The sequence below is a fragment of the Lagenorhynchus albirostris genome, chromosome 11, assembly GCF_949774975.1.
Source record: "Lagenorhynchus albirostris chromosome 11, mLagAlb1.1, whole genome shotgun sequence".
Lineage (NCBI taxonomy): Eukaryota > Metazoa > Chordata > Mammalia > Artiodactyla > Delphinidae > Lagenorhynchus > Lagenorhynchus albirostris.
In genome coordinates, this window is record NC_083105.1 from 76880740 (window position 1) to 76906789 (window position 26050).

Consider the following 26050-nt stretch of genomic DNA (forward strand, 5'->3'; position numbering starts at 1 on the left):
TTTTAAAAAAAAGAAAATAGGGCTTCCCTGGTGGCGCAGTGGTTGAGAGTCCGCCTGCTGATGCAGGGGACACGGGTTTGTGCCCCGGTCCGGGAAGATCCCACATGCTGCAGAGCGGCTGGTCCCGTGAGCCATGGCCGCTGAGCCTGTGTGTCCGGAGCCTGTGCTCCGCAATGGGAGAGGCCACAACAGTGAGAGGCCTGCGTATCGCAAAAAAAAAAAAGAAAGAAAAGAAAGTCAAGGAAATTTCCCAAAATTTCAACTGCAAAGAGTAGGGGGTGGTAGAGATGGAAAGCAGAAGAATAACAAAATAAAAGATTCAATCCTGGTGGTCCGAAATCCAACATAAAGGAGTTCTAGACAGATGCAAGAAATAGAAAGAAATAGAAAAATAGAAAGCAAAGGATTATCAAAGGAATAAATCAATAGAATTTCTCAAAATTGAGTCTCTGAAATGTTCACTGAATATCTGTCAGGATAAATGAAAACGTGAACACAATGGAAAAGAGAAGACACCAAATCTTCCAGAATGATGAATCAGATTGATTAAAATAGAATAGGAGCCAGAATAGAATAGGACTTCTCAATAGCAATACCCATGCCTGCAAGCCAGAAATCTGGTCATCATCATCACCACTTGGGTGTGAATGACAATGCCATTCTCCAAATTAAGAAATATAGAAAAGGCTCAAGCATGTACAGGAAGTTAGAATTGGGCCCTTATGAACCTGAGCTACTATAGAACACAGAAAAGGAATGTGGTAAAGATTTAAGTAAATTAAAATGTAATATTTGCCTCTGATCTTCATTTTCAGAGTGAGCTCAGCTGTTTTGATATTTGCTCACTCTCTTACTTCCTGTCTTTGGGGTCAAGTAATATTTGAAATTATTTGAATGAAAAAAAATGTTGACTGCCATATCAGTAAACAAAGGGTGTTGCAGCCATCAAGCCATCACACTGCAGCCACCCCAAAGGTGAGCCTTTGAGGGAACTCAGGATAGAAACAGAATGCCTGCCATTAAGCAGTCAATCACTGCAGCAATCCTTGCAAAGGTGCACCCTGAGGAGACTCAGGATGGGAAAGCACAGGATATTGGACCCACATAGTTAAGGTGCATATCAAAGGAATGATTTCAATGAGCCCAGACTCTTGCATCTTCCCATATATAGAAAAGTGCTAAATTCCTTAACTTAAGCTATCTGGTTTTCTTTAACAGTAATCTTTTTATGTTCAGACTACCTGGTTTTTGTTGCAAAAACTCCCATATATCCTGAATCCTCCCTTACCTTTTTGGAGTGGTCCCTCAGAGTGATCTAAGAGTCCTGTCTCCCAGGCTTGGGCTTGAATTCCTCAGAAAATCCACCAAATAAAACGTAACTCTCAACTTCTAGGTTGTGCTTTTTTTTTTTCAGTCGACGATAGTTTCAGGAATGATTCACAAGTTCCCCTTACCTCAGGTAGATCTCTACCTAAGAAGTTAACTCCCTCTCCTCCATATTTTGAAAGGGGTATGGGAAGAGGAAAAAGAAAGAATTGGAAAAGCATTGAGTAAGCAGGGATATCAGGGAGTACTGAATGTCCAAAATTACCACTCAAGAGGCTAGTTTAGCTTACACAGGAATTCTCATAGGATCTTCCCCCCCAAACCAATTCCTCCTCTACTTAATGCAAAGGTCACTCAGAATGAAACTGTGACAAAGACCCTTACAGCCTGTACTTTTTGACTATCAATGTCTCACATTAGCACAGCAAATGGTGTTCAGTGTCAGCCTAACCTGTTCTCCCGTTCCTTACTACTTTAGCAACTCCTTCAGAGTGTTGGTGAGGAAGTATATGAAAATCTGTATTGCATGGTTTATTAGGCTCTTATTAAAATAGTTGGCAAAGAAATTTAAAGACTGTGAGTTTAAATTCTTGTCATCTTATCCTTAATCATTGAAAAAAAAATGACTTTCACTGCAGTTTCTACTTTCCCAAAACTCTTACCTGAGCTTTAATAAGTGACATAAAATCATGACTTGACCCACCTGTTAATGAACTGTGAGATGGCCTAAAGATGCCATCTCTAGATGGCCTAAAATAAATCAAATCCTTATGGTATTAATTTTAGAAGAAAGCAAAAATATTTCAGAAAAATGAATTCAGAAAAATGAATATCCAAGTGAAATTAACTCTGCTTGTTGTGGAAACACAGCAGTAGGAATAGTAATAAACAACCAAATAGTAGGAACAGCATAAACAAATACCAGGAAAGTTATTTTCAGAATTTGCTTACTTAATAATATTTAACACTGAAATCAAACATAAGAGGGTCATTAGAGAGACATTCTGCCTTACCCCACATAAGCAAGTAAGTAGTATAAAATCACTGATTTGGTCATCCCACACAAGAGCTCATATAGTAAATATGAAAACACAGCATTACATTACAAGTTGTTTCATATGGGTCTGTCTAGAGTGTGGAGGACTGGAGGGCAAGGACAATTGGAAAGGGCCTTACTAAAATCTGTTACAGCAGGACCCTGAGGGGCCTTCCTGAGTACAGAATCTCCTCTCTGCCCCCAATTTCTTGATTGTAAAAAAAAAGGCATTAGTCTTCAAGGTCTTCACTGAGTTCCAAAGAGAAGGCTCAAGCAGTTAATGATTAGGACAATAGAGTCACAGGACTGCTAGTTCCTCCTGAAGATAGATATACAATCTGATGTGTATCTTTGAGTTATTCTGTAGAAACTAAGACACCCCCCCCCCACCAAGGTGGAGGATGGTGACTACATGCTCACCACAAGCATGTAGGCCCCAGACTGGTTGGAACCAGAAGGTTGAGGTTTCCAAAACATCAGCCTATTACCTCACCATCAACCAATCAGAAGAATGTCCACAAGCTGATCACAAAACATATGACCTTCTTTCCTAACACTGTCTTTAAAAACCCTTGTCTAAAAGCCATTTGAGCATAAGCTGCCTGTTCTTCTTGCTTGGTGCCCTGCAAATAAATCCTTACTTTGCTGCAAACACCCACTGTTAGAGTTTGGCTTTCTGTAACATGGGCACAGGAGCCCTTGTTCAGTAACACTTATCTTTAAACATAGTGGATATTCAAGATTTTTTTAAATGACAGTGAAATTATTTCTTTAGTCAATCTGATCTAAAAAAATCCCCAAATCGATGTGCATTAAAAAAAAAAAGGAAATGAAGCCTGCAGATTTTACTTTCTCTTAATTCATGATAAAAATAGTCCTAGTTATACCAATTGTCCTATGAATCAGGTCAAAATGATTCAACTAATAAATGCTCCCTCCTGGGATGTTATGCTGAATATTTATAGTAAGCTTCACCAGTGTTCTTACAGAGGAAATAATTTATCACAAACTGTCAAACAGTTTAAAATAAAACAATCTATTCTACAGGAGCAAAACCTGCTGCCCCAAAATGTCTCTTTGGCATGTAGATTATTTTGAGCTGAAAACAACAGTACCAAAAAGACTCAGGAAGAAAACTTCAACCTTCCTCCTAGCTGCCTAAAAATATGTAGATAGAGTTGTCCAGGAAGGGAGCTATCATCATAGGTAACTATTGTATGAACTAGATGTGTAGACTGGGAGGAACCTAGCAAGGTCTCTTTGTTAAAATTTCTCTTGTCTCCATGTTGCCGAGAACACACTTGTTTACCAAGCATTTGCTTTCCCATCTCCATGTGAATTGCCTTCCTCCCCTTCCAGGTACCAAACCACTACCCCCAACACCGTTTTTTGCCTTTAGCTGAAGAGGGCTTTTAAGGTGAGGGCTGCAGCCATTTTGGTGAGTTACTCATTTTTCCTGAGTCTCTCCCACTGTATACATGTTATATATATATATTTTTTTCTCCTGTTGATTTGTTTCAAATCAATTTAATTCTTAGACCAGCCTGAAGAATCAAGATGGGTAGGGGGAAATTTCTTCCTCCTCAACAAGAACAAATTCAGGATATTCCACTTCTAAAGTAAAGAATCCTTACCTAACAAAGGTTAAATCAATCTTCAGGTTATAATATGGGATCAAACTCTGCCTGAAAACAATTTAAAAGCAATGTAAATGCATTTCCTGTAAACTTGTGGCACGTGTTTATTAGCATTATTTTGTAGCTTTAGCTCCATTAGTGATTATCACTCATTTGCATTAGAGAATTATGAGTCCAAGCCCCTCAGTCATCTTCTCGACTGAGATAAACACCTGAAAACATTTCCTCAGGTTAAGCAGTTGTGTGTGTGACAGATTTGAAATTAACCCTCCTCCCCTTTAACAACTGTGGCTTGTCTTTTTCAGTATTTAAGTCACTTGAAAGGGTGATAAACGGGTTCAGGTTATGCAGTCTCAATTGCCAATTCCAGATTAGTGGACAGAATCCTAACTGAATATTAATAGAAATAACATATTTTGTTTTGTGATCTCCTAAGTTTAATAAAGAAAAAAATCAAAAAGGCAATAAATTAAAATTTGACTATTCAGTTTGTTTATGCATAAAGAAAAACTGAACTGGGTAATCAGTAAATGCACCTCATGGTGAATTTCACTACTAGTAATAAAAAGACCTCTTGGGTTGAATATTCTGTCTCTAAACAATCATAGTTAGAAATCATTTTTAAAATGCTTTCCTGGGATGTCTTCTTTCTATAGACATCTAGTTTTATTACTCATCTACTCGTTTTTTCAATTTAACTTTTTCAGTTTGTTTTCAGTTGTAATGACTTTTCAGAAAAGTAGAACCGGATAGAACACATCCGTAGTCACGTTGAAGAGAAGAGGGGATTGGGGTACGGAGGCTGAAAAAGGTACAGAGAAAACCAAGATTTCTCGCCCTCCTGTGCCCCTAGAAGAGCATCCCCAGCCTCCGCAGGACGACCCAGCAGGGGAGCCGGGCCGCCCCTCCCCCATGGTCTCCCCCTTCCCCCGGGGACTAAAGAAGGGGGACGGCGCGTTCTATTGGGGGTCACCGGGCCGGCGCCAGGCTGCTATTGGAAGCGCCCCCGTCAGGCACCCGCCAGAAACACAAGCGCTGCAGCAGTCGAGGGCTTTAGTTTTTTTACGTCCCCCGCCCCCTCCCCTCCGCACTCCATGCTGGGTCTCTCTCCAGCTCGCTTGGGCTCCTTCGCGCCGCGTGAGAGTTGGCAAAAACCTCGCAGCCGCCGCTGCCGCCTCCGCCTCGCCCCGATTACCGCCCCAGCCTCTCCCCCTTCTCCCGAGCCCTCCGCTCCCGCCATGGGGCCAACATGGGGCTCCTAAATTGCCGCCTTTTAGCTGCGCGCTCTCCGGCCAAAGTCCTCGAGGGCCGGTTATGGTTTACGGCGCTAGAGGGGCCAGCACAGAGGTAACGGGAAGGGGAAAGGACGGCTAATTGGGGGAAACAAGGCCAAACGATGAGTTTCCAAAAGGAGGACGGAGTGAGCAGCCTGTGCCAGAAGGCGCTGCATATCGTCACCGAGCTGTGCTTCGCGGGCCAGGTGGAGTGGGAGAAATGCTCGAGCATCTTCCCCACGGACAGGGGCAGCCAGGGCGGAAGTAGCACAGGTAATTGGGGGAGGGCTCCGCTCGCGACCTCCCAGTCGTCTGGGACCCGCGTCCTCTCGGCTCTAAGCTCCCGGGTCCTGAGCCTTCAGTGCGGCGCCGGCGCATCTTTGGGACGCCGCGCTTTCCTATCCTACCTCTCTCCTTCCTTCTGGTCAGCTCCTGGTGACTTCCAGCGTGGACTCTTCGGGTTTTGTCTCCTCGCCTCCATCTGCCCGGCTTCTTCCACTTCTCTGGTCCACTCCATACCCGCCGGCGCCGTCTCTCGCTCCCAGGCGCCTGCACCCCCTCTCTCTGAGCTTTCCCACGCCTCCGATCTCCCTCCCGGAGTGGAGGGGCGAGCGCGAGCGGCGGCGTCCGACCATTAGCCGAGCGCTGCCCTCGGGGGCCATTCGCCACCCGGACTCTGGTTGCCCTAGCTTGTCCCGTGGGTGGTGGGTCGCGGCTTGGGGAGGGGGCCAGGCGGAAGAATCCGGGCGTGGACGCAAAGAGCCGCGTTGGAAATGGGGCTGCCTTGGCCCCCGAGAGCAGAAAGGATCCCTGCAGGGATAACCCGCGGCCGCAAGCTGTCTAGCATTTGACAGTGTGCAAAGCCCTTTAATACATATGACTTTATAGGGCTTCTTGACAACGTTGGCCCAACAGCAGGGATTATGGATCCCATTTTTGACGCGACAGGTAAGGCTCAGCGCACATACAGATTTACGTGGAACAGAGGCAAAGGGTTATAAATCCTTTCTACACATGTGCTCATATACCCCCCAACACAGGCACCCTCTCTGCTCCTTCAAGAAACTTGGGGGAAAAAACGGGGTGGGGTGGAGGAAACACATCGACCTTCAGAAATCTGGAGGTGGAAAGAAGTCTCAGGTGACAGATTTTTCTCAAAGGGGTGTGGGGAGCGTATCAGAGCCACTGTTTTGGTCATGCTTGGGGGAAAGGGTTTTTTACGACCTGCGCTATGTGCAGCCTGTTGTGCTGTTGACGCGGGCGAGATGGATTCCGGGAGTTGCTGGCCGCGTGGCTTTAAGAGTCCCTTGTGAGAGGGTCAGTTGTTGCTTTGGGAGAAGAACACTGGTTGGGGATTTTCGTCATCGGGCTGGAAGGTTATCATTCCTTCTGTAGGGTCTTGTTTCTTTCCCCTTACTTTCCCGTCATTTTAGTCACCTGACAGGGCTTCGTGGGTTGAGGGTAACCAAGGCAACAGGTAAGAGCTGGACCGTAGCTCAGTGTGGAACGTGACGGTGGAGAGCTCTGTGCTGGGGAGGAGGCAAAGAGGGCACGGTTAGTGATCCCCTCATCCACTACCACCAAAGACAAAGGGAGAGGGGATGGAGGTGGAGGAGAGATGTGGTTTAGTCTTCGCCTACCATTATTTAAGTGGAATATTTGCACTCTTAAAATTCTCTGATCTTGGCAATAGGAACCACGAGAGGCTTCTGTATGCACTTGGCAGAACCTGAGGAGTTGTTGCTATTTGGACCCTGGAGCGGAATGATACTTAATTGCTTCGGTACATATTCTGGAAACGTAGACATTTTGTGAATTTTTATAAACACAACAGAGTCTTCCATTTGTTCATCAGGTGTTAAATTGCTAGGAATGTATGAAACTCAACTACTATTGGAAGGCACTGGGTGAACATTGTGTATATGCTTGTCTTGTGTATGGTAGCTAAGCATGAGATAAACACTCAAAATAGAGTGAACTTAAAATCCTGTGTGGTGAATGGATAAGTTGCTCTGAAATGTCTTTGATGATACACTTGCTAAAGATAAGACTAAGAGAAGGAGGTGAAGTGAAAGAAATGAGAGTATTTAAGTTTAAAGATCTGTACTTTGGTCATTTAGCATTTGATACTGTGGATAAAACTACTGATTTCCACCACCACCCCACCACTACCCCTTGTGATCATACACAAAATAGTGGTTTCCTGGGTCTCAAATTGATTGATAATGAGGAAAATTTGAAGGTTGGAAAACAAACTAGCTCTTAAATCTTTATAAATACACAATTATCAGCTTAAGGTAAAGCACAGTATATGAATTGTAGAAAGGGTTCTGAGCCCGTCCTAAGCACTACAAGAAGTAGTTGTAATCCTAATTCCTTTTGGACTTTCCCCTGGGAACAAAAAGTGGACAAAACATAGTCTAAAACAATTACATGGATATTTTTCTGCCCTTAGGGGAAAATATGTACTATTCAAATGGGGTATTCAATTTAATATATGAATATTTGTTCAATGGCTGTCACTAGAAAAGACATCCTACTAGGTTGTGTATGAGATATAAAGATTCACAAGATTGCTTTACATTTTCTATTTGTAAATCTATGCAACAATTAGAAGTACAATACTTTAATCTGCAAATATACTCCCAATACCAATATATATCTATGAAACGGATCAAAGATTATTTACCAAGTCTTTAACTATATTAATTAGCCACTCAGCTTCACTTTGTTCTTTAAAGTAAACTTTCTTATAACTTACGTACTTGTGTCCTTTATTAAAGATCCCTACGTAAACACACTTACAGTAGGCGAGCCTTCTACTCACTGTTTGTTTAAAGAGAAACACATTATTGGTAGGAGGACATGGACATTGAATGGTACAGTGGTTTTTTACTTTCAGCACTGCCCAGATGGTGTCAGGTATTCTAAGGTTGCAGTGACAATTGCAAGCTTCCAGATTGTGTATATTTTTAGATTCCTTCATATAAGTGTAAAGGCAGAGAAGTGCAGGTGTAGTCCTCCTTTGGTCTCCATGGGGGATTTGTTCTAGGAGCCCCCACAGATAACAAAATTTGTGATGCTCAAGTTCCTTATATAAAATGATGTAGTATTTGCATGTAACCTACAGCGCTTCCTCCCATATACTTTATATCATCTCTAGATTACTTTTAATACCTAAATCAATGTAAATGATTATGTAAATAGTTGTAAATACAATGTAAACATAATGTAAATAGTAGCCTGTGTAACAAATTCAAGTTTTGGTTTTTTGAACTTCCTGGAATTTTTCTTTTTTTAAAAAATATTTTCAACCTGTGGTTGCTTGATCCCATGGATATGGAACATGGATACAGAGGGTTGACTGTAATCCTAAAGTTATTCTACCTTAAAGAAGTCATGAATCATATATATAAATAAGATATTCTCCTAATGTTTTCTTTAATGCCAGTAAGGAGCAGCTTCACCATTCTCTTTACCATTTACTACTACAGCAGTAGCAGAAGCAGCAGCAGTGTTATTGACTTGAGGATCAAGCAATTAAGTTGACAGATCCCATATTTTAGTAAACTTTACAAAAACTTAACTGCAGATGGCAACACTAGTTAATTTACTCTTTTGGAATAGTTTTTTTAGAGACATTATTGATGCCAACATTACTAGTACACTGGAAAGTTCATCATGTGCTATTTTTTTAGAAAATCAGATTTTTGCAGTCTTCTTGCCACTGATTCTCCCTGTCCCCCTAAATAGATAGATCACCCACTAAATTCATTAATTTATTGATATAATAGGACTTAATGCTATAATGCTTAGGGAAAATACAAAACAATATATTGGCCTTAAATGTGATTTTTCATACATACTGTAATTGAATATACATAAGAGTTTTTGAACTTCATTTGAGTTCATTTCTGGTCAGTCTTTAATTGCTTCTCCATATCCAAATCCCTATGAGGTTTTAGGAAACTTTGTTGCTTGAAAAGCAGACCTCATAAATGCAGCTAATCAAACCCACTTAAGCTCATAGTTGCATCACAACTGTATAGACCTAACCATAATTTAAATATTTTAAATAAACATTTAATTCATTAATGTTATAAATTTTCACTTTTACACTTTCAATTTAGTAGTAAAAATTCTAAAATAAACATTTAAACAAATTATTCTAAATTCATATGTGTGTTCTTCAATTTCTTAGATGTGGGAGCAAGTAGGTATTTATATGGCAAACACTTTCACTGAAGTTACTTGACTAATAAGAATGGTACTGGTACCATTAATTAAATGTTGTGCACAGTTGTTCAAGTTAATGTAAATGTAGAATTAATATACAATCACAGCTTATAAATCATTTATAAATCATTTACTCAATTACAAATATATGTAAAGATTTCTCATTTGGAAACTCCATTCAATTTTCTACCTCTGTGTGAATTCCCTGTCAACAAATTAGCCAATAAATTTGGCTAATTTAATACGATATTTGGTACTATACTTGATACCATATTTTATTGAATCTAAGATGCTATTGATTACAAGACACAACATTATTTTATATGATACCAAAAAAGGAAAAAGAAGGATGCAAATTAAATTATGCTTTCTTATCACATAGAATTTTTTATTTTATACTTATGGAAAAACTTCTAAAAGTTAGACATGAATTTTTAATATCATATATCACTCTTGTACAAATATAAAAAGGAAAGTATAAAAGACATATAGGTTAAAATAATTTAAAAATTAAAGTTTTGAGTCTGATTCTTCTGAATGGCTTTTTGATTGAGAATTGGTGATACCTTTGTTTATCCTCTCATTATTGGACTCCTTGCCATCAAGAATGCTGTCAAGACTAGTAATGATGCACTTTTTTCCACGCAGGAATTCATAAGATATAAAATCTAGTGTTGTTGTGCTCTAAAGCTAGCTGTACAGTTATGTCGAATGTTGGCAATGTTGCCAAACTCATCTGACCCAACAAAAGTTTGGCTTATGAGGGTTACGGGTCTGTTTCACTATTTTCTCCAGTATTTTCTTCCAAGCCAATTTAGACTCATTCTGCGACTTCCGATGCTGATGTATTTGCTTTAGCACATACACAGAGAAAACTATGACACACTTACTTAATGGCTATTAGCAATTGTAACAAGCTTGTTATTCTTCATCCAGCTGCGTGGAACGTAGACATTAAGCTTGCCATCTTGGACTTTAAGGAGAAAGCAAAAGCCTGTGAATAGAAAAGCAAAAATATGGAAGAAACCAGGATTCCAAACACCTGAAGCTGATGTATTTGCCCTGCTTTCTTATGCTGAGCCAATTAATTAAATGAGAGAGAAATAAACTTCTATCTTGTTTAAGTCAGTGTTTTTTTGGTCCCTTATTGTAGAAATCAGAATTATGCCCCATTATAATAATAACACCATATGAAGAGTATAAATAAGTTAACTTCAAAGATAATTCCAAATTTTCATTTTAGAGGCAGCTTTCCTCAGCTTTCTCTGAATAAGAGTTGTTGGTTTGAGTTTTATTACCTCTTGTTCTCTGCAGAATGTTGCCATAAACATGGTCTGTCATCAGGCAAAAATGAGGACAACCAAAGAAACAAAAGACTTGGAATATACAAGAAATTATAATTTCTGATTAATTGAGAAATTACTTCTTTGTACATTTTGAGAAATTAAAAAACTAGAATTTTAAAATTAAAAAAAATGATGCAGAAAGACACAGATAAGATTATCAACTAAGGCAGTAGTAATTGGAATTGAGAGCATACAAATTGGCCTATGCTTTTCTGCATCGTAGCCATCTGCATGGTTAATAGGTAATTAGACCTAACAGTATTTACAATCCATAGTAATTAAGACCATGCAAATGTTAGACTTTAGCAAAGTTCTGTTTTACTAAAAGATTCTGAGGAATTAGCATTTTTTGGCTTATTCTATTTTCTGATGAGGGTGGTCTTTCCTGTTTTTTTCATAACAATGTCACTTTATTTTGAGATATTAAGACATGATAAAACAGTAAGATCTTTGATCTTTACAAATCAGTCAGAGATATAGAGTCAGCCAACCAGACAGATAGATAAGTAGATACATATCGGTGGAAGCAATAGTTATGCATATGTATGTAGTCAAATCAGAGTTTGAGCAATTTTAAACCTAATTATCTTTGAGTCTAATCTAATTTTTGAAATTTCATTTACTCTAATTTTACCAAGATCTAATTGGGTGAATGGCATATAATGGATTCTTTTCAATTATCCAGAGACATTAAAATTTTGAGCTAGAGAGATCCTACTCATCAAGCTTGCTCATTAAAATGGGCAATTTCAAAGTCTGTGTGAAGGCAAACCATTCATATTCATCACCCTGGCCTCAGAATGGTTGGCCCCTTTGCTCCAGTGATCTTCTCCTCCTCTCCACCTTACCTCATTTCTTTTATGATCATGCTCAAACACTAGTCATTATGTTAAACAATACTATTTTAGAATTATAAATTCAAATATTCTGAGCCCCAATGAAGAGCTCCTATGCTTTTACCTTTCTCATTTGGAAACTCCATTCAGTTTTCTACCTCTGTGTGAATTCCCTGTCAACAAATATTGCATCATACTTACGATACATCATTTCATCATCGCAATCATTTTCTCCTTTGAGGTTTATCACATTCTCCTGGGAGGGTAGGGGGCGCTCATTCATGGATAAATTCATCTGCTTCTCTATTCCTACACCAAAGAAACAATATTTAGGAGGTTTTAAAACCAGGCAGACAAGTATCACTCTTAGTCTCCAATTTCAAAAGAACCCTCAATTCTGACCAGACATCCTTTGTTTTCCTATTCAATTTTCTCCTGTTCTCTAAAGTTCATATATCAGATTTTCCGCACTCTGTTTAAATATTCCAAATTATTCCCCAGTATCCCAAAATAACTGGCAGTTGACCCTAACTCCTATTTTGCAGAGAAAATTGTACTTACAAAAAAGAATTCCCTTGTCTTCCTGCCTATACCTATAAACTTACCTGATTCCAGAACCATCCTCCTTTTCTTTTCTTTTTTTAACATCTCTATTGGAGTATAATCGCTTTACAATGGTGTGTTAGTTTCTGCTTTATAACAAAGTGAATCAGCTATACATATACATATATCCCCATATCTCCTCCCTCTTGCGTCTCCCTCTCACATTTCTTATCGCACCCCTCTAGGTGGTCACAAAGCACCGAGCTGATCTCCCTGTGCTATAGGGCTGCTTCCCACTAGCTATCTATTTTAGATTTGTTACTTTATATAAGTCCATGCCACCCTCTCACTTCATCACAGCTTACCCTTCCCCATCCCCGTATCCTCAAATCGATTCTCTACCTCTGCATCTTTATTCCTGCCCTGCCCCTAGGTTCTTTAGAACCTTTTTTTTTTTTAGAGTCCATATTTATGTGTTAGCATACAGTATTTATTTTTGTCTTTCTGACTTACTTCATTCTGTATGACAGTCTCTGGGTTCATCCACCTCACTACAAATAACTCAATTTTGTTTCTTTTTATGGCTGAGTAAAATTCCATTGTATATATGTGCCACATCCACTTTATCCATTCATCTGTCGATGGACACTTAGGTTGCTTCCATGTCCTGGCTATTGTAAATAGAGCTGCAATGAACATTGTGGTACATGACTCTTTTTGAATTATGGTTTTCTCAGGGTATATGCCCAGTAGTGGGATTGCTGGGTCATGTGGTAGTTCTATTATTAGATTTTTAAGGAACCTCCATAATGTTCTCCATAGTGGCTGTATCAAATTACATTCCCACCAACAGTGCACTTTTCTCCACACCCTCTCCAGCATTTACTGTCTGTAGATTTTTTGATGATGGCCTTACTGACTGGTGTGAGGTGATACCTCATTGTAGTTTTGATTTGCATTTCTCTAATGATTAATGATGTTGAGCATTCTTTCATATGTTTGTTGGCAATCTGTATATCTTCTTTGGAGAAATGTCTGTTTAGGTCTTCTGCACATTTTTGGGTTGGGTTGTTTGTGATTTTGATATTGAGCTGCATGAGCGGCTTATAAATTTTGTAGATTCATCCTTTGTCAGTTGCTTCATTTGCAAATATTTTCTCCCATTCTGAGGGTTGTCTTTTCATCTTGTTTATGGTTTCCTTTGCTGTGCAGAAGCTTTGAAGTTTCATTAGGTCCCATTTGTTTATTTTTGTTTTTATTTCCATTTCTCTAGGAGGTGGGTCAAAAATGATCTTCCTGTGATTTATGTCATAGAGTGTTCTGCCTATGTTTCTGCTAAGACTTTCTGGCCTTACATTTAGGTTTTTAATCCATTTGGAGTTTATTTTTGTGTATGATGTTAGGGAGTGTTCTAATTTCATTCTTTTACATGTAGCTGCCCAGTTTTTCCAGCACCATTTATTGAAGAGGTTGTCTTTTCTCCATTGTATATTCTTGCCTCCTTTATCAAAGATAAGGTGACCATATGGCCGTAGGTTTATCTCTGGGCTTTCTATCCTGTTCCATTGATCTATATTTCTGTTTTTGTGCCAGTACCATACTGTCTTGATTACTGTAGCATTGTAGTATAGTCTGAAGTCTGAGAGCCTGATTGCTCTAGCTCCATTCTTCTTTCTCAAGATTGCTTTGGCTATGTGGGGCCTTTTGTGTTTCCATACAAATTGTGAAATTTTTTGTTCCACTTCTGTGAAAAATGCCATTTGTAGTTTGATAGGGATTGCATTGAATCTGAAGATTGCTTTGGGTAGTATAGTCATTTTCACAATGTTGATTCTTCCAAGAACATGGTATATCTCTCCATCTGTTTGTATCATCTTTAATTTCTTTCAGCAGTGTCTTATAGTTTTCTGCATACAGGTCTTTTGTCTCCTTAGGTAGGTTTATTCCTAGGTATTTTGTTCTTTCTGTTGAAATGATAAATGGGAGTGTTTCCATAATTTCTCTTTCAGATTTTTCATTATTAGTGTATAGGAATGCAGGAGATTTCCTTGCATTAATTTTGTATCCTACTACTTTACCAAATTCATTGATTAGCTCTAATAGTTTTCTGGTGACATCTTTCGAATACTTTATGTATAGTATCATGTCACCTGCACACAGTGAGAGCTTTACCTCTTCTTTTCCGATTTGGATTCCTTTTCTTTCTTTTTCTTCTCTGATTGCTATAGCTAAAACTTCCAAAACTATGTTGAATAATAGTGGTGAGGGTGGACAACCTTGTCTTGTTCCTGATCTTAGAGGAAATGGTTTCAGTTTTTCACCATTGAGAACGATGTTGGCTTTGGGTTTGTCATATATGGCCTTTATTATGTTGAGGTAAGTTTCCTCTATGCCTACTTTCTGGAGGATTTTTTATCATAAATGGGGTTAAATTTTGTCTAAACCTTTTTCTGTGTCTATTGAGATGATCATATGATTTTTCTCCTTCAACTTGTTAATATGGTTTATCACATTGATTGATTTGCACATATTGAAGAATCCTTGCATTCCTGGGATAAATCCCAATTGATCATGGTGTATGATCCTTTTAATGTGCTGTTGGATTCTGTTTGCTAGTATTTTGTTGAGTTTTGCATCTATGTTCATCAGTGATATTGTTGTGTAGTTTTCTTTTTCTGTGACATCTTTGTCTGGTTTTGGTATCAGTGTGATGGTGGCCTCGTAGAATGAGTTTGGGAGTGTTCCTCCCTCTGTTATATTTTGGAAGAGTTTGAGAAGGACAGGTGTTAGCTCTTCTCTAAACGTTTGATAGAATTCACCTGTGAAGTCATCCGTCTTGGGCTTTTGTTTGTTGGAAGATTTTTAATCACAGTTTCAATTTCAGTGCTTCTGATTGGTCTGTTTATATTTTCTATTTCTTCCTGGTTCAGTCTCGGAAGGTTGTGCTTTCTGAAGAATTTGTCCATTTCTTCCAGGTTGTCCATTTCATTAACATATAGTTGCTTGTAGTAATCTCTCATGCTTCTTTGTATTTCTGTAGTGTCCGTTGTTACTTCTCCTTTTTCATTTCTAATTCTATTGCTTTGAGTCTTCTCCCTTTTTTCCTTGATGAGTCTGGCTAATGGTTTGTCAGTTTTGTTTATCTTGTCACAGAACCAGCTTTTAGTTTTATTCATCTTTGCTCTTGTTTCCTTCATTTCTTTTTCATTTATTTCTGATCTAATCTTTATGATTTCTTTCCTTCTGCTAATTTTGGGTTTTTTTTTGTTCTTCTTTCTCTAATTGCTTTAGGTGTAAGGTTAGGTTGTTTGTTTGAGATGTTTCTTGTTTCTTGAGGTAGGATTGTATTGCTATGAACTTCCCTCTTAGAACTGCTTTTGCTGAATTCCATAGGTTTTGTGTCATTGTGTTTTCATAGTCATTTGTTTCTAGGTTTTTTTATTTCCTCTTTGATTTCCTCAGTGATCTCTTGGTTATTAAGTAGTGTATTGTTTAGCCTCCATGTGTTTGTATTTTTTCCATTTTTTTTCCTGTAATTGATATCTAGTCTCATAGCATTGTGGTCGTAAAAGATACTTGATACAATTTCAGTTTTCTTAAATTCACCAAGACTTGATTTGTGACCCAAGATATGACCTATCCTGGAGAATGTTCAATGAGCACTTGAGAAGAAATTGTATTCTGTTGTTTTTGGATGGAATATCCTATAAATATCAATTAGATTTGCCTTGTTTAATGTATCCTTTAAAGTTTGTGCTTCCTTATTTATTTTCACTTTAATTGATCTGTCCATTGGTGAAAGTGGGGTGATAAAGTCCCCTACTATGATTGTGTTACTGTCGATTTCCCATTTTATGCCTCTTAGCATTTGTCTTATGTATTGAAGTGCTCCTATGTTGGTTGCATAAATATTTACCATTGTTATATCTTCTTCTTGGATTGATCCCTTGTTCATTAGTTAGTGTCCTTGTTTGTCTCTTGTAGTAGTCTTTATTTTAGAGTCTATTTTGTCTGATATGAATACTGCTACTCCAGCTTTCTTTTGATTTCCATTTTCATGGAATATCTTTTTCCATCCCCTCACTTTCAGTCTGTATGTATCCCTAGGTCTGAAGTGGGTCTCCTACAGACAGCATATATATGGGTCTTGTTTTTGTATCCATTCAGCCAGACTATGTCTATTGGTGGGAGCATTTAATCCACTTACATTTAATGTAGTTACCGATATGTATGTTCCTATTACCATTTTCATAATTGTTTTGGGTTTGTTATTGTAGATCTTTTCCTTCTCTTGTGTTTCCTGCCTGGAGAAGTTCCTTTAGCATTTGCTGTAAAGCTGGTATGGTCATGCAGAATTCTATTAGATCTTGCTTTTCTCTAAGTTTTTTAATTTGTCCATCGAATCTGAATGAGATCCTTGCTGGGTAGAGTAATCCTGGTTGTAATTTCTTCCCTTTTATCACTTTAAATATGTCTTGCCACTCCCTTCTGGCCTGCAGATTTTCTGCTGAAAAATCAGCCATTAACCTTATGGGGATACCCTTGTATGTTATTTGTTGTATTTCCCTTGTGGCTTTTAATATTTTTTCTTTGTATTTAATTTTTGATAGTTTGATTAATATGTGTCTTGACATATTTCTTCTTGCATTTATCATGTATGGGACTCTCTGTGCTTCCTGCACTTGATTGGCTATTTCCTTTCCCATATTAGGGAAGCTTTCAACTATAATCTCTTTAAATATTTTCTCAGTCCCTTTCTTTTTCTATTCTTCTTCTGGGACCCCTATAATTGGAATGTTGATGCATTTAGTGTTGTCCCAGAGGTCTCTGAGGCTCTCTCCAATTCTTTTCATTCTGATTTTCTTTATTCTGCTCTGCAGTAATTATTTCCACTATTTTATCTTCCAGGTCACTTATCCATTCTTCTGCCTCAGTTATTCTGCTATTGTTTCCTTCTAGAGAATTTTTAATTTCATTTATTGTGTTGTTCATCATTGTTTGTTTGCTCTTTAGTTCTTTTAGGTCCTTGTTAAACGTTTCTTGTATTTTCTTCATTCCATTTCCAAGATTTTGGATCCTCTTTACTAATTACTCTCAATACTTTTTCAGGTAGACTGCCCATTTCCTCTTCATTCGTTTGGTCTGGTGGGTTTTTACCTTGCTCCTTTTCTGCTGTGTGTTTCTCTGTCTTCTCATGTGCTTACCTTACTGTGTTTGGGGTCCCCTTATTGCAGCCTGCAGGTTTGTAGTTCCCGTTGTTTTTGGTGTCTGCCCCTAGTGGCTAAGGTGTTTTCAGTGGGCTGTGTAGGCTTCCTGGGGAAGGGGACTAGTGCCTGTGTTCTCGTGGATGAGGCTGTGTCTTATGTTTCTGATAGGCAGGACCATGTCTGTTGGTGTGTTTTGGTGTGTTTGTGACCTTATTATGATTTAAGGCAACCTCTCTGCTAATGGGTGGTTTTGTGTTCCTGTCTTGCTAGTTGTTTGGCATAGAATGTCTAGCACTGTAGCTTTCTGGTTGTTGAATGGAGCCTTAGCATTGAGATGGCTATCTCTGGGAGAGCTTTCGCTATTTGATATTATGTGGATCTGGGAGGTCTCTGGTGGACCAATGTCTTGAACTCAGCTGTCCCACCTCAGAGGCACAGGCCTGACACCCTGCCAGAGCACCAAGACTCTGTCAGCTATGCAGCTCAGAAGAAAAGGGGGAAAGAAAGCAAGAAAGAAAGGAGGGAGGGAGGGAGGGAGGGAAGGGAAGGGAAGGGAAGGGAAGAGAAGGGAAGGGAAGGGAAAGGAAGGAAGGGAGGAAGAAAGGGAGGAGAAAAGGGAGAATGAAAGAGGGAAATAAAGGGAGAAAGAAAGAAGAGAGAAACCAAACCAAAAACAAATCCACCAATGATAACAAGCACTAAAAAGAATAGTAAAAACAAAATAAAGAAAAAAGAAAAAACTGACAGACAGAACCCTAGGACAAATGGTAAAAGCAAAGCTATACAGACAAAATCACACAAAGAAGAATACACATACACACTTACAGAGAAAAAAATTTTTAAATATATATATCTATATTTTTAAAAAATAAATAAATTTTAAAAAGGAAGAGAGCAACCAAATCACTAAACAAATCTACCAATGATAATAAACTCTAAATACTAAACTAAGATAAACATAAAACTGGGAACCAGTCAGTCACATACAGCAAACCCCAAGTCTACAGTTGCTTCCAAAGTCTACCGCCTCAATTTTGGGATGGTTCATTGTCTATTCAGGTATTCCACAGATGCAAGGTACATCAAGTTGATTGTGGAGATTTAATCCGCTGCTCCTGAGGCTGCTGCGAGAAATTTCCCTTTGCCTTCTTTGTTCGCACAGCTCCTGGGGTTCAGCTTTGTACTGGCCCTGCCTCTGTGTATAGGTCGACTGAGGGCATCTGTTCCCGCCCAGACAGGACAGGGTTAAAGGAGCAGCTGATTAGGGAGCTCTGGCTCACTCAGGCTGGGGGGAAGGAGGGGTACAGTATGCGGGGCAATCCTGTGGTGACAGAGGCCAGTGTGATATTGCAACAACCTGAGGTGTACTGTGTGTTCTCCCGGGGAAGTTGTCCCTGGATCATGGGACCCTGGCAGTGGTGGGCTGCACAGGCTCCCAGGATGGGAGGTGCAGATAGTGACCTGTGCTTGCACACAGGCTTCTTGGTGGCTGCTGCAGCAGCCTTAGATCTTCATGCCCATCTCTGGGGTCTGCGCTGATAGCCGCAGCTCGTGCCCTTCTCTGGAGCTCATTTAGGTGGCGCTCTGAGTCCCCTGTCCTCGCGCACCGTGAAACAATGGTGTCTTGCCTCTTGGTCAGGTGCAGACTTTTCCCCAGACTCCCTCCTGGCTAGCTGTGGTGCATTAGCCCCCTTCAGGCTGTGTTCACACAGGCAACCCCAGTCCTCTCCCTGGGATCTGACTTCCAAAGCTGGAACCTCATCTCCCAGCCCCCACCCATCCCGGCAAGTGAGCAGAGGAGCCTCTCTGGCTGGTGAGTACTGGTTGGCAGTGATCCTCTGTGTGGTGATCTCTCTGCTTTGCCCTCTGCACCCCTGTTTCTGTGCTCTCCTCTGTGGCTCCAAAGATCCCCCCACCAACCACCCCGTCTCCGCCAGTGAAGGGCCTTCCTAGTGTGTGGAAACTTTTCCTCCTTCTCAGCTCCCTCCCCAAGGTGCAGGTCTCATCCCTATTCTTTTGTCTCTGTTTTTTCTTTTTTCTTTTGCCCTACCCAGGTACGCAGGGAGTTTCTTGCCTTTTGGGAAGTCTGAGGTCTTCTGCCAGCATTCAGTAGGTGTTCTGTAGGAGTTGTTCCACATATAGATGTGTTTCTGATGTATTTGTGGAGAGGAAGGTGATCTCCATGTCTTATTCCTCTGCCATCTTGAAGGTCTCCTGCCCATCCTTGTTTTCTTACAAAGGAAGACATGATCCAATCTTTTCACCTTTGCTTCAGACTCCACCCATGGTCACCTTTTATGAGACTTTACTATTAATTATTCATTCTGCTTAATTTTCTATCTCTTCTTGTCTACTGATTCCTTCCCATAATTAAAATATGCTAAAATATTGCACATCCAAACATCATCAATTCCATGTGCTACTGTTTCCCTCTTCCCTAAATACAATGTCCTGAAGGAACTATCTACACTCACAGAATTCACATCCTCACTCCCATTCATTCATTAAACCACATTCATCTGTTTAACAGTTTCTGCTTCAGTAGTCTCCTTGAATGCACTAAAGACCTACTTGTTAAAGTTAATGGATACTTACCAACCTTTGTTTTAATTGAACTTACTTTAACTTTTTATGCTGTTTACCACTTCTTAAAATATTCTCTAAACTTCTATGAAAGCACATTGGCCTCATTTTTTTTCATACTTCTACTCTTTCCCAGTCTTCTATGCAGGCTCTTTCTTCTTTAAAGTTATCTTTCTTTTATTATCGGTGTCGTCAGGAATCTGTTAAGGGGCTTTTATCTTCTCTTTCATGGATTCAGATTCTACTATTTAAGAAAGTCCTTCAATTTTATCTTGAGTTGCAGTGACCAACAGCTTACTCAAAATTTCTATTTGCATGTTGGGTATGTACTCCAAACCCAGCACAGCCGAAGCTGAAGTCATTGTCTTCCTCACTTCAACAACCTGTTTGTCTCCCAGTGAATCACATTCTTGTCCTTCAATCTTCACACTCTTTCACTAGAGCCTTGATTTCCCAATGTGCTCTGTTTCCCATTTCAGCCACCCTTGTTCAGAACCACTATAATCTCTCATGTGGATGACTACTATAATCTGTTAACTATTTTTTCATCTTCTAGCTGGCCTCCACTCTTATCTTCTCCCTAGCCAGAAGGTAATTTCTGATATATATATTCAACCATTTCATACCTTGACTTAAAAAATGTTCCTGGGACTACTTATTTGAATTTGAACTAAGTCCAAACTCATAACATCCTTCATGTCATAGCCAAATACTGAATCATAAAAACTCATTTTAAATGTTTTGATGACTTTATAAATTCTCACAGATCCTCCCTTAATCTTTTGAGAGTCAGATTCTTTTTTTATCTTGTTAAACAAATTTTGTTGAAAAAAAAGTCATAAAGACCTAAGAATTAAACTATTGGTTTTGTTTTTAAATACTTTTAATAATTAGTCATAATTTCAATAATAAGCAACGTAAAAAGTGTGTAATACAATAAGCTTCTTTTTATAATTTTAGTTTTATTTTTCTCAATAAAATTCTAACTGATGCAGCTTCTTTCACTTCTTGCTGTTGTGGGGAAATCTCTTCCCCCCTTGCTTTACATTTCTGGATGGAAGGAGCTACAAATAGGATAATCATGGAATCTTGGCCTACCCCATCCCTAAGAAATGACTTACATGTTTCCCCCTTTTCTTTGAGTTATAACCTTGATATCCTCAGGAAACAAATATTCTCTACTCCTTTGTGTAGTAAATTTTATAGGGTCAAGTACCCATGGGGAACACATGTGGTTGTCCAGCCAGGACTGTGACTGTATGGGCTAGTCTAGTTAATTCAAGGTGATATATTAGCAAATCCACTTTCTAATGGACCTAAGCTGATATTCACTTTTTTTTTTTAATTGCTACCTGCTTGAACTGTTTCTCTGAGCACAACTGAGTAGGAAAATAGAATGTTATTTATTAACTTCCTGAAACATTAATATTTACTTAGAAATTTTGGTCTCCATTCTAAGCAAATTCACTCCTTTCAGTACTAAATAGCATTAGAAGATGTGTTTGTCTTCTAACTAATCTGTGAATCACCATTCAATCCATACTCAATCCATACCTATGCCTCTTTTCCCCTAGGTACTCTTGTTTAAAGAAAAAAAATAGTCGACAATAGTAGCAACCTATTGTTGCACTTATGCAAATTATGATGCTAAATAATTTACATACATTTCCTTATATAAAACTCACAACATTCCTATGAAATAAATATAAACTCCCCCATTTTACTGAGACTCTTAATGTCTAAACAATTTGCCCAAAGTCACACAGTGGTGGAGTTGACATTTTAACCCAGGTCTAAGTGGTTTCACAGTATAAGTTATATTATACTATTTTCCTAGTATAAGAATTTCTACATATTCCCTGCATATCACTCAACTTTTAGCCATCTTGAAGTTCACAGACATTTGAGTGTCTTTTCAGATAATTCCCCAAATGTGTATTCAGTAGCTCCATAAATATTTTTTGACCTTGTGATATATACTAGACACTAAAAATAAAAAGGTAAATAAAAGGAGTAAGTGTATTGGTAGGATGGGAGCATTTGGAGAAGCAAAATAAATAGACATCCACAATTCCTTGTCCACAATTATGAAACCTCCAAACCTCTGAAACCTGAAAATTATTTTGCAAATTGTCCAATCTGGGGACTTCCCTGGTGGCGTGGTGGTTAAGAATCCGCCTGCCAATGCAGGGGACACAGGTTCGATCCCTGGTCAGGGAAGATCCCACATGCCACAGACCAACTAAGCCCGTGCATCACAACTACTGAGCCTGCGCTCTAGAGCTCACAAGCCACAATTACTGAAGCTTGCGCACCCCAGAGCCCGTGCACCACAACAACTGAGCCCACATGCTGCAACTACTGAAGTCCACGGGCCTAGAGCCCAAGCTCTGCAACAAGAGAAGCCACCGCAATGAGAAGCCCACACACTGCTGCGAAGAGTAGCCCCCCCTCACCGCAACTAGAAAAAGGCTGTGTGCAGCAAGGAAGACCCAAAGCAGCCAAAAATAAATAAAAATTTTAAAAAATTGTCCAATTTGGCACCAACACGTTACCTAAATTGGCATTAAGTTGCTTACAGTCTTCAGTGATCCCACTCAGTGTGACTGATCCATATATTTCATTACATATATATTAATGTGTTTGGTTACTAGATGTTATCCCAGATAATGTATACCATACTACCTTTCCAATATCCAAAAGAAAATAATTTTTGAAACCATCATGTCCTAAGTGTTTGGGATAAAAGATTATAGGCCAATAAATTATTACTAGTGCTATGGTAGTGGGTGTGCTTTAAAGGCCCTTAGGGACAGAGGAGGCAGAGAGAGCTTCAGGGAAGAGGTACTACTGGATCTAGTTTTTGAAGCATGAATACAAATTTGCCAGGCACCCAGACAGGAGGAAAAAACACCCTGGAACTATTTGAAACAGCCCGAACAAAAATCGTGAGAGAGTAACTTGTGGTCAGGAGAAGGAGAATAGGTAGTAGAGTGGCAGAAGAATGAAGTTGGGTCAATAGCCAGGGGTCAAATCACAAAGACACTGTGGAATGCCATGCAAAGTTTAGATTTGACCAGATTGGGTAATTTGGAAGGATGTTAGGCTAAAAGAGGTAAGATGACCATTTACTAAGTTTCCAGAATATGACTTGATTCCCACTACTCTGGTACAGTTGATAGTACAGCCTTTCACTTTCAAAAGTGACTTGGTTTGGATGAAGTATTTTATGAACCACATTAGTGAGAAGGGAGATGTGATATTGTGCATATATATTTAGTCTTCTTCCACAGTTCCTGGCTCACAGCTCCCAAAACCCTTAGAATTTCCTTAGTGATGAGAGCCATGTCTTTTAGGTTAATGAGGTGATTTTTGGACCCCACCTAAGGATGAGGGCTGTTTTCCAGAAGAATCAACCATGTGATTAGAGGGTTGGAACTTTCAGTCCCACCCCTGCTGACCTCCTGAGAAGGGAAAGGGGCTGGAGGTTGAATCAGTCACCAGTGGCCAATTATTTACTCAATCATGCCAATGTAATGAAGCCTCTATAAAAACCAAGAAGGATGGGGTTTGAGAGCTTCTGGGTTGTACATGCAGAAATTTGAGAATATTGTGCTCTGAGCTTCCATGCCCTTTCCCCATACTTTGCCCTATGATCTCTTCCATCTGGCTATTTCTGAGTTATATCCTTTTATAATAAACTGGTAATCCTTTTATAATATATCCTTATATCTTTTTATAGTAAACTGGTAAAGAAATTAGTTTCCTGAGTTCTGTAAGCTGCTCTGGCAAATTGATCAAACCCAAGGAGGGGTTGTGGGAACCTCCAATTTTTTGCCGGTTGGTCAGAAAACTACAGATAACAACTTGGATTTGCTACTGGCATCGGAAGGGAGGGGGGCAGTTATGCAGGACTGAACCCTTAACCTATGGAATCTAATGCTACCTCTGGTAGGCAGGTGTCAGAATTGAGTTGAACTGTAAGAACACCCAGTTGGTATCCAGAGAATTGTTAGTGGTATGGGAATTCCACCCCCCCCACACACACAAGTTGAAACTGGGTCAAAGAACCTAAAAACAGGGGGCATTTTCAGTTATAGACTGAAAACTCTTTCTGTCCTTTCCTCTATCCCACATTGTCCTGCAGTTTCCTTATATCTTGGCTTTGGCTCCAACTGAGTTGAAGTTAACCACTGAAGAAGTTAATTGAGTTAAAATATCCAGAAAAATATAATGTAAGTGGAGCTGAAAACACACGAAAGTTATGAAGCCATCATTGGCTTCCTCCATTTTAAAACTGTAGTTAATAATCAGGAAGCACATTCATTTTATAATTTTTCTCTTTCCCTCAAGGTATGGTGCTAATGGATAATTTTAAAATGTAAAAATAAACTACAAAATATAAAATATGATCACACATTCCTCACCAATGGAATATAAATGGAAAATATATTCAATGTAGCTTTAGCTAGCAATTGAAAAATAAAGGAAAATATTAGTGTCTATGTATCATAGCATGTCAAAATTAATTTTTATTCTTATAATTAAGTAGCAATAAAAACTTGGAATTATTTCAATTTCTTAATGGATTTCCATCAGCTACAAATTGAGAGTTTAACCAGAACCATTTTATCTCACTAATCAGAGAAATAAACAACCTATCATTTCCCCATCAGGTCAGTGAAAATTAAAATACAACAATATTTCTCTGAAATTGTAGGAACTAGTAAACTTATATGATGTTTTTTGTTAGTCAGTCTGGGGTTCTTTTTGGAAATACCTAGTAAAGCTAAATAATGTGCATAACATGTGACCCTGTGGTTCTATTTCTAGATATTTACTTTAGATAAATATTCACAAATATGCACAGGGACAAGAGTACAAGGATGCTCATTGTAGCTATGTTGTAATAGCAAACAGTGGGCATAATCCAAATATCCATCATGATGAAGTATTATGGAATGCTGTGACATGAAGTTAGACCTCAAGTATTGTTGAATTTAAAAAAAGCAAACTGAATAAAGAAATATGCAGTAGCCATTTATATTAAAAAATTGTATTAAATAATTCTATATTTTATAGTTACTTAAGAGATATTTGTTTTTATTAGTGCTTGGGCTGGACAGACACACACCAAACTGGGGTTAGTGGTTGCTTTGTAGGAGGGGTGGGACCTCCTGGATTTACAATGGTGGTTAAAGGAAATTGGATTTATTCTTTAGTTTTCTAGGGCTGCCATAATCAAGTACTACAGACTGGGTGGCTTAAACGACAGAACCTTATTCCTCAGAGTTTTGGAAGCTAGAAGTCTGAGATAAAGGTGTCAGGAGGGTTGATTTCTTCTGAGTCCTCTTCTCTTTGTCTTGTCGATGGCTGCCTTCTCCCTGGGTCTTCACATGGTCTTCCTTCTGTGACTGTCTTTGTCTTTATCTGCTCTTCTTATAAGGACACCAGTTATATTGGGTTAGGGCTCATCCATATGACCTAATTTTGCCTTAATTACTAATTTAAAAGCCTCTATCTCCAAATACACATTCTGAGGTACTGGGGTTTAGGACTTTAACTTATGAATTTGGAGGGGATGGAGGGACAGACACAATTAAGCATATAACATATTTCTAACATCTTTATTTAAAACAAAGCAACAAAAGAAATTGGTTTCATATTTGGCACTGATGCTAAACAAAGTTGTAAAAGAAAAGTATAAGGTTATCTAAATCTAGAAAAATTTCCCTCATGGGAAATCTATTTGGTCTTCCAAACTTTAAGAGTGCTATAACACCAGGTTGCTAACATTGGTTATTTTAGGAAGGTGAAAATGGAAGTGGGTAGGGGGATATTCTTAACATTTTTTAATGCTTTTACTTTTTAAAACAATTGTAGATGTGCAGAAAAATTTAGGAAAATACTACAGAGTTCCCATATTTCCCACACCCAGTTTCTCCTATTATTAACATTTTACATCAGTATGGTACATTTGTTACAGTTGATGAACTAATATTGATACACTGTTAACTAAAGTCCAT

The 26050-nt window shown here is 38.9% G+C and overlaps 1 protein-coding gene across 1 annotated transcript in view; it reads left to right on the forward strand.

Annotated features, from left to right (window-relative positions):
* Nucleotides 1-5395: 5395 nt before the first annotated feature.
* The window catches only part of SYT10 (synaptotagmin 10), a 74062-nt gene continuing 53407 nt past the window's right edge, over nucleotides 5396-26050 (forward strand). The window contains exon 1 of the mRNA XM_060165142.1: nucleotides 5396-5546. Coding sequence (XP_060021125.1) covers nucleotides 5396-5546 — 151 coding nt within the window. The remainder of the gene's footprint in view (nucleotides 5547-26050) is intronic.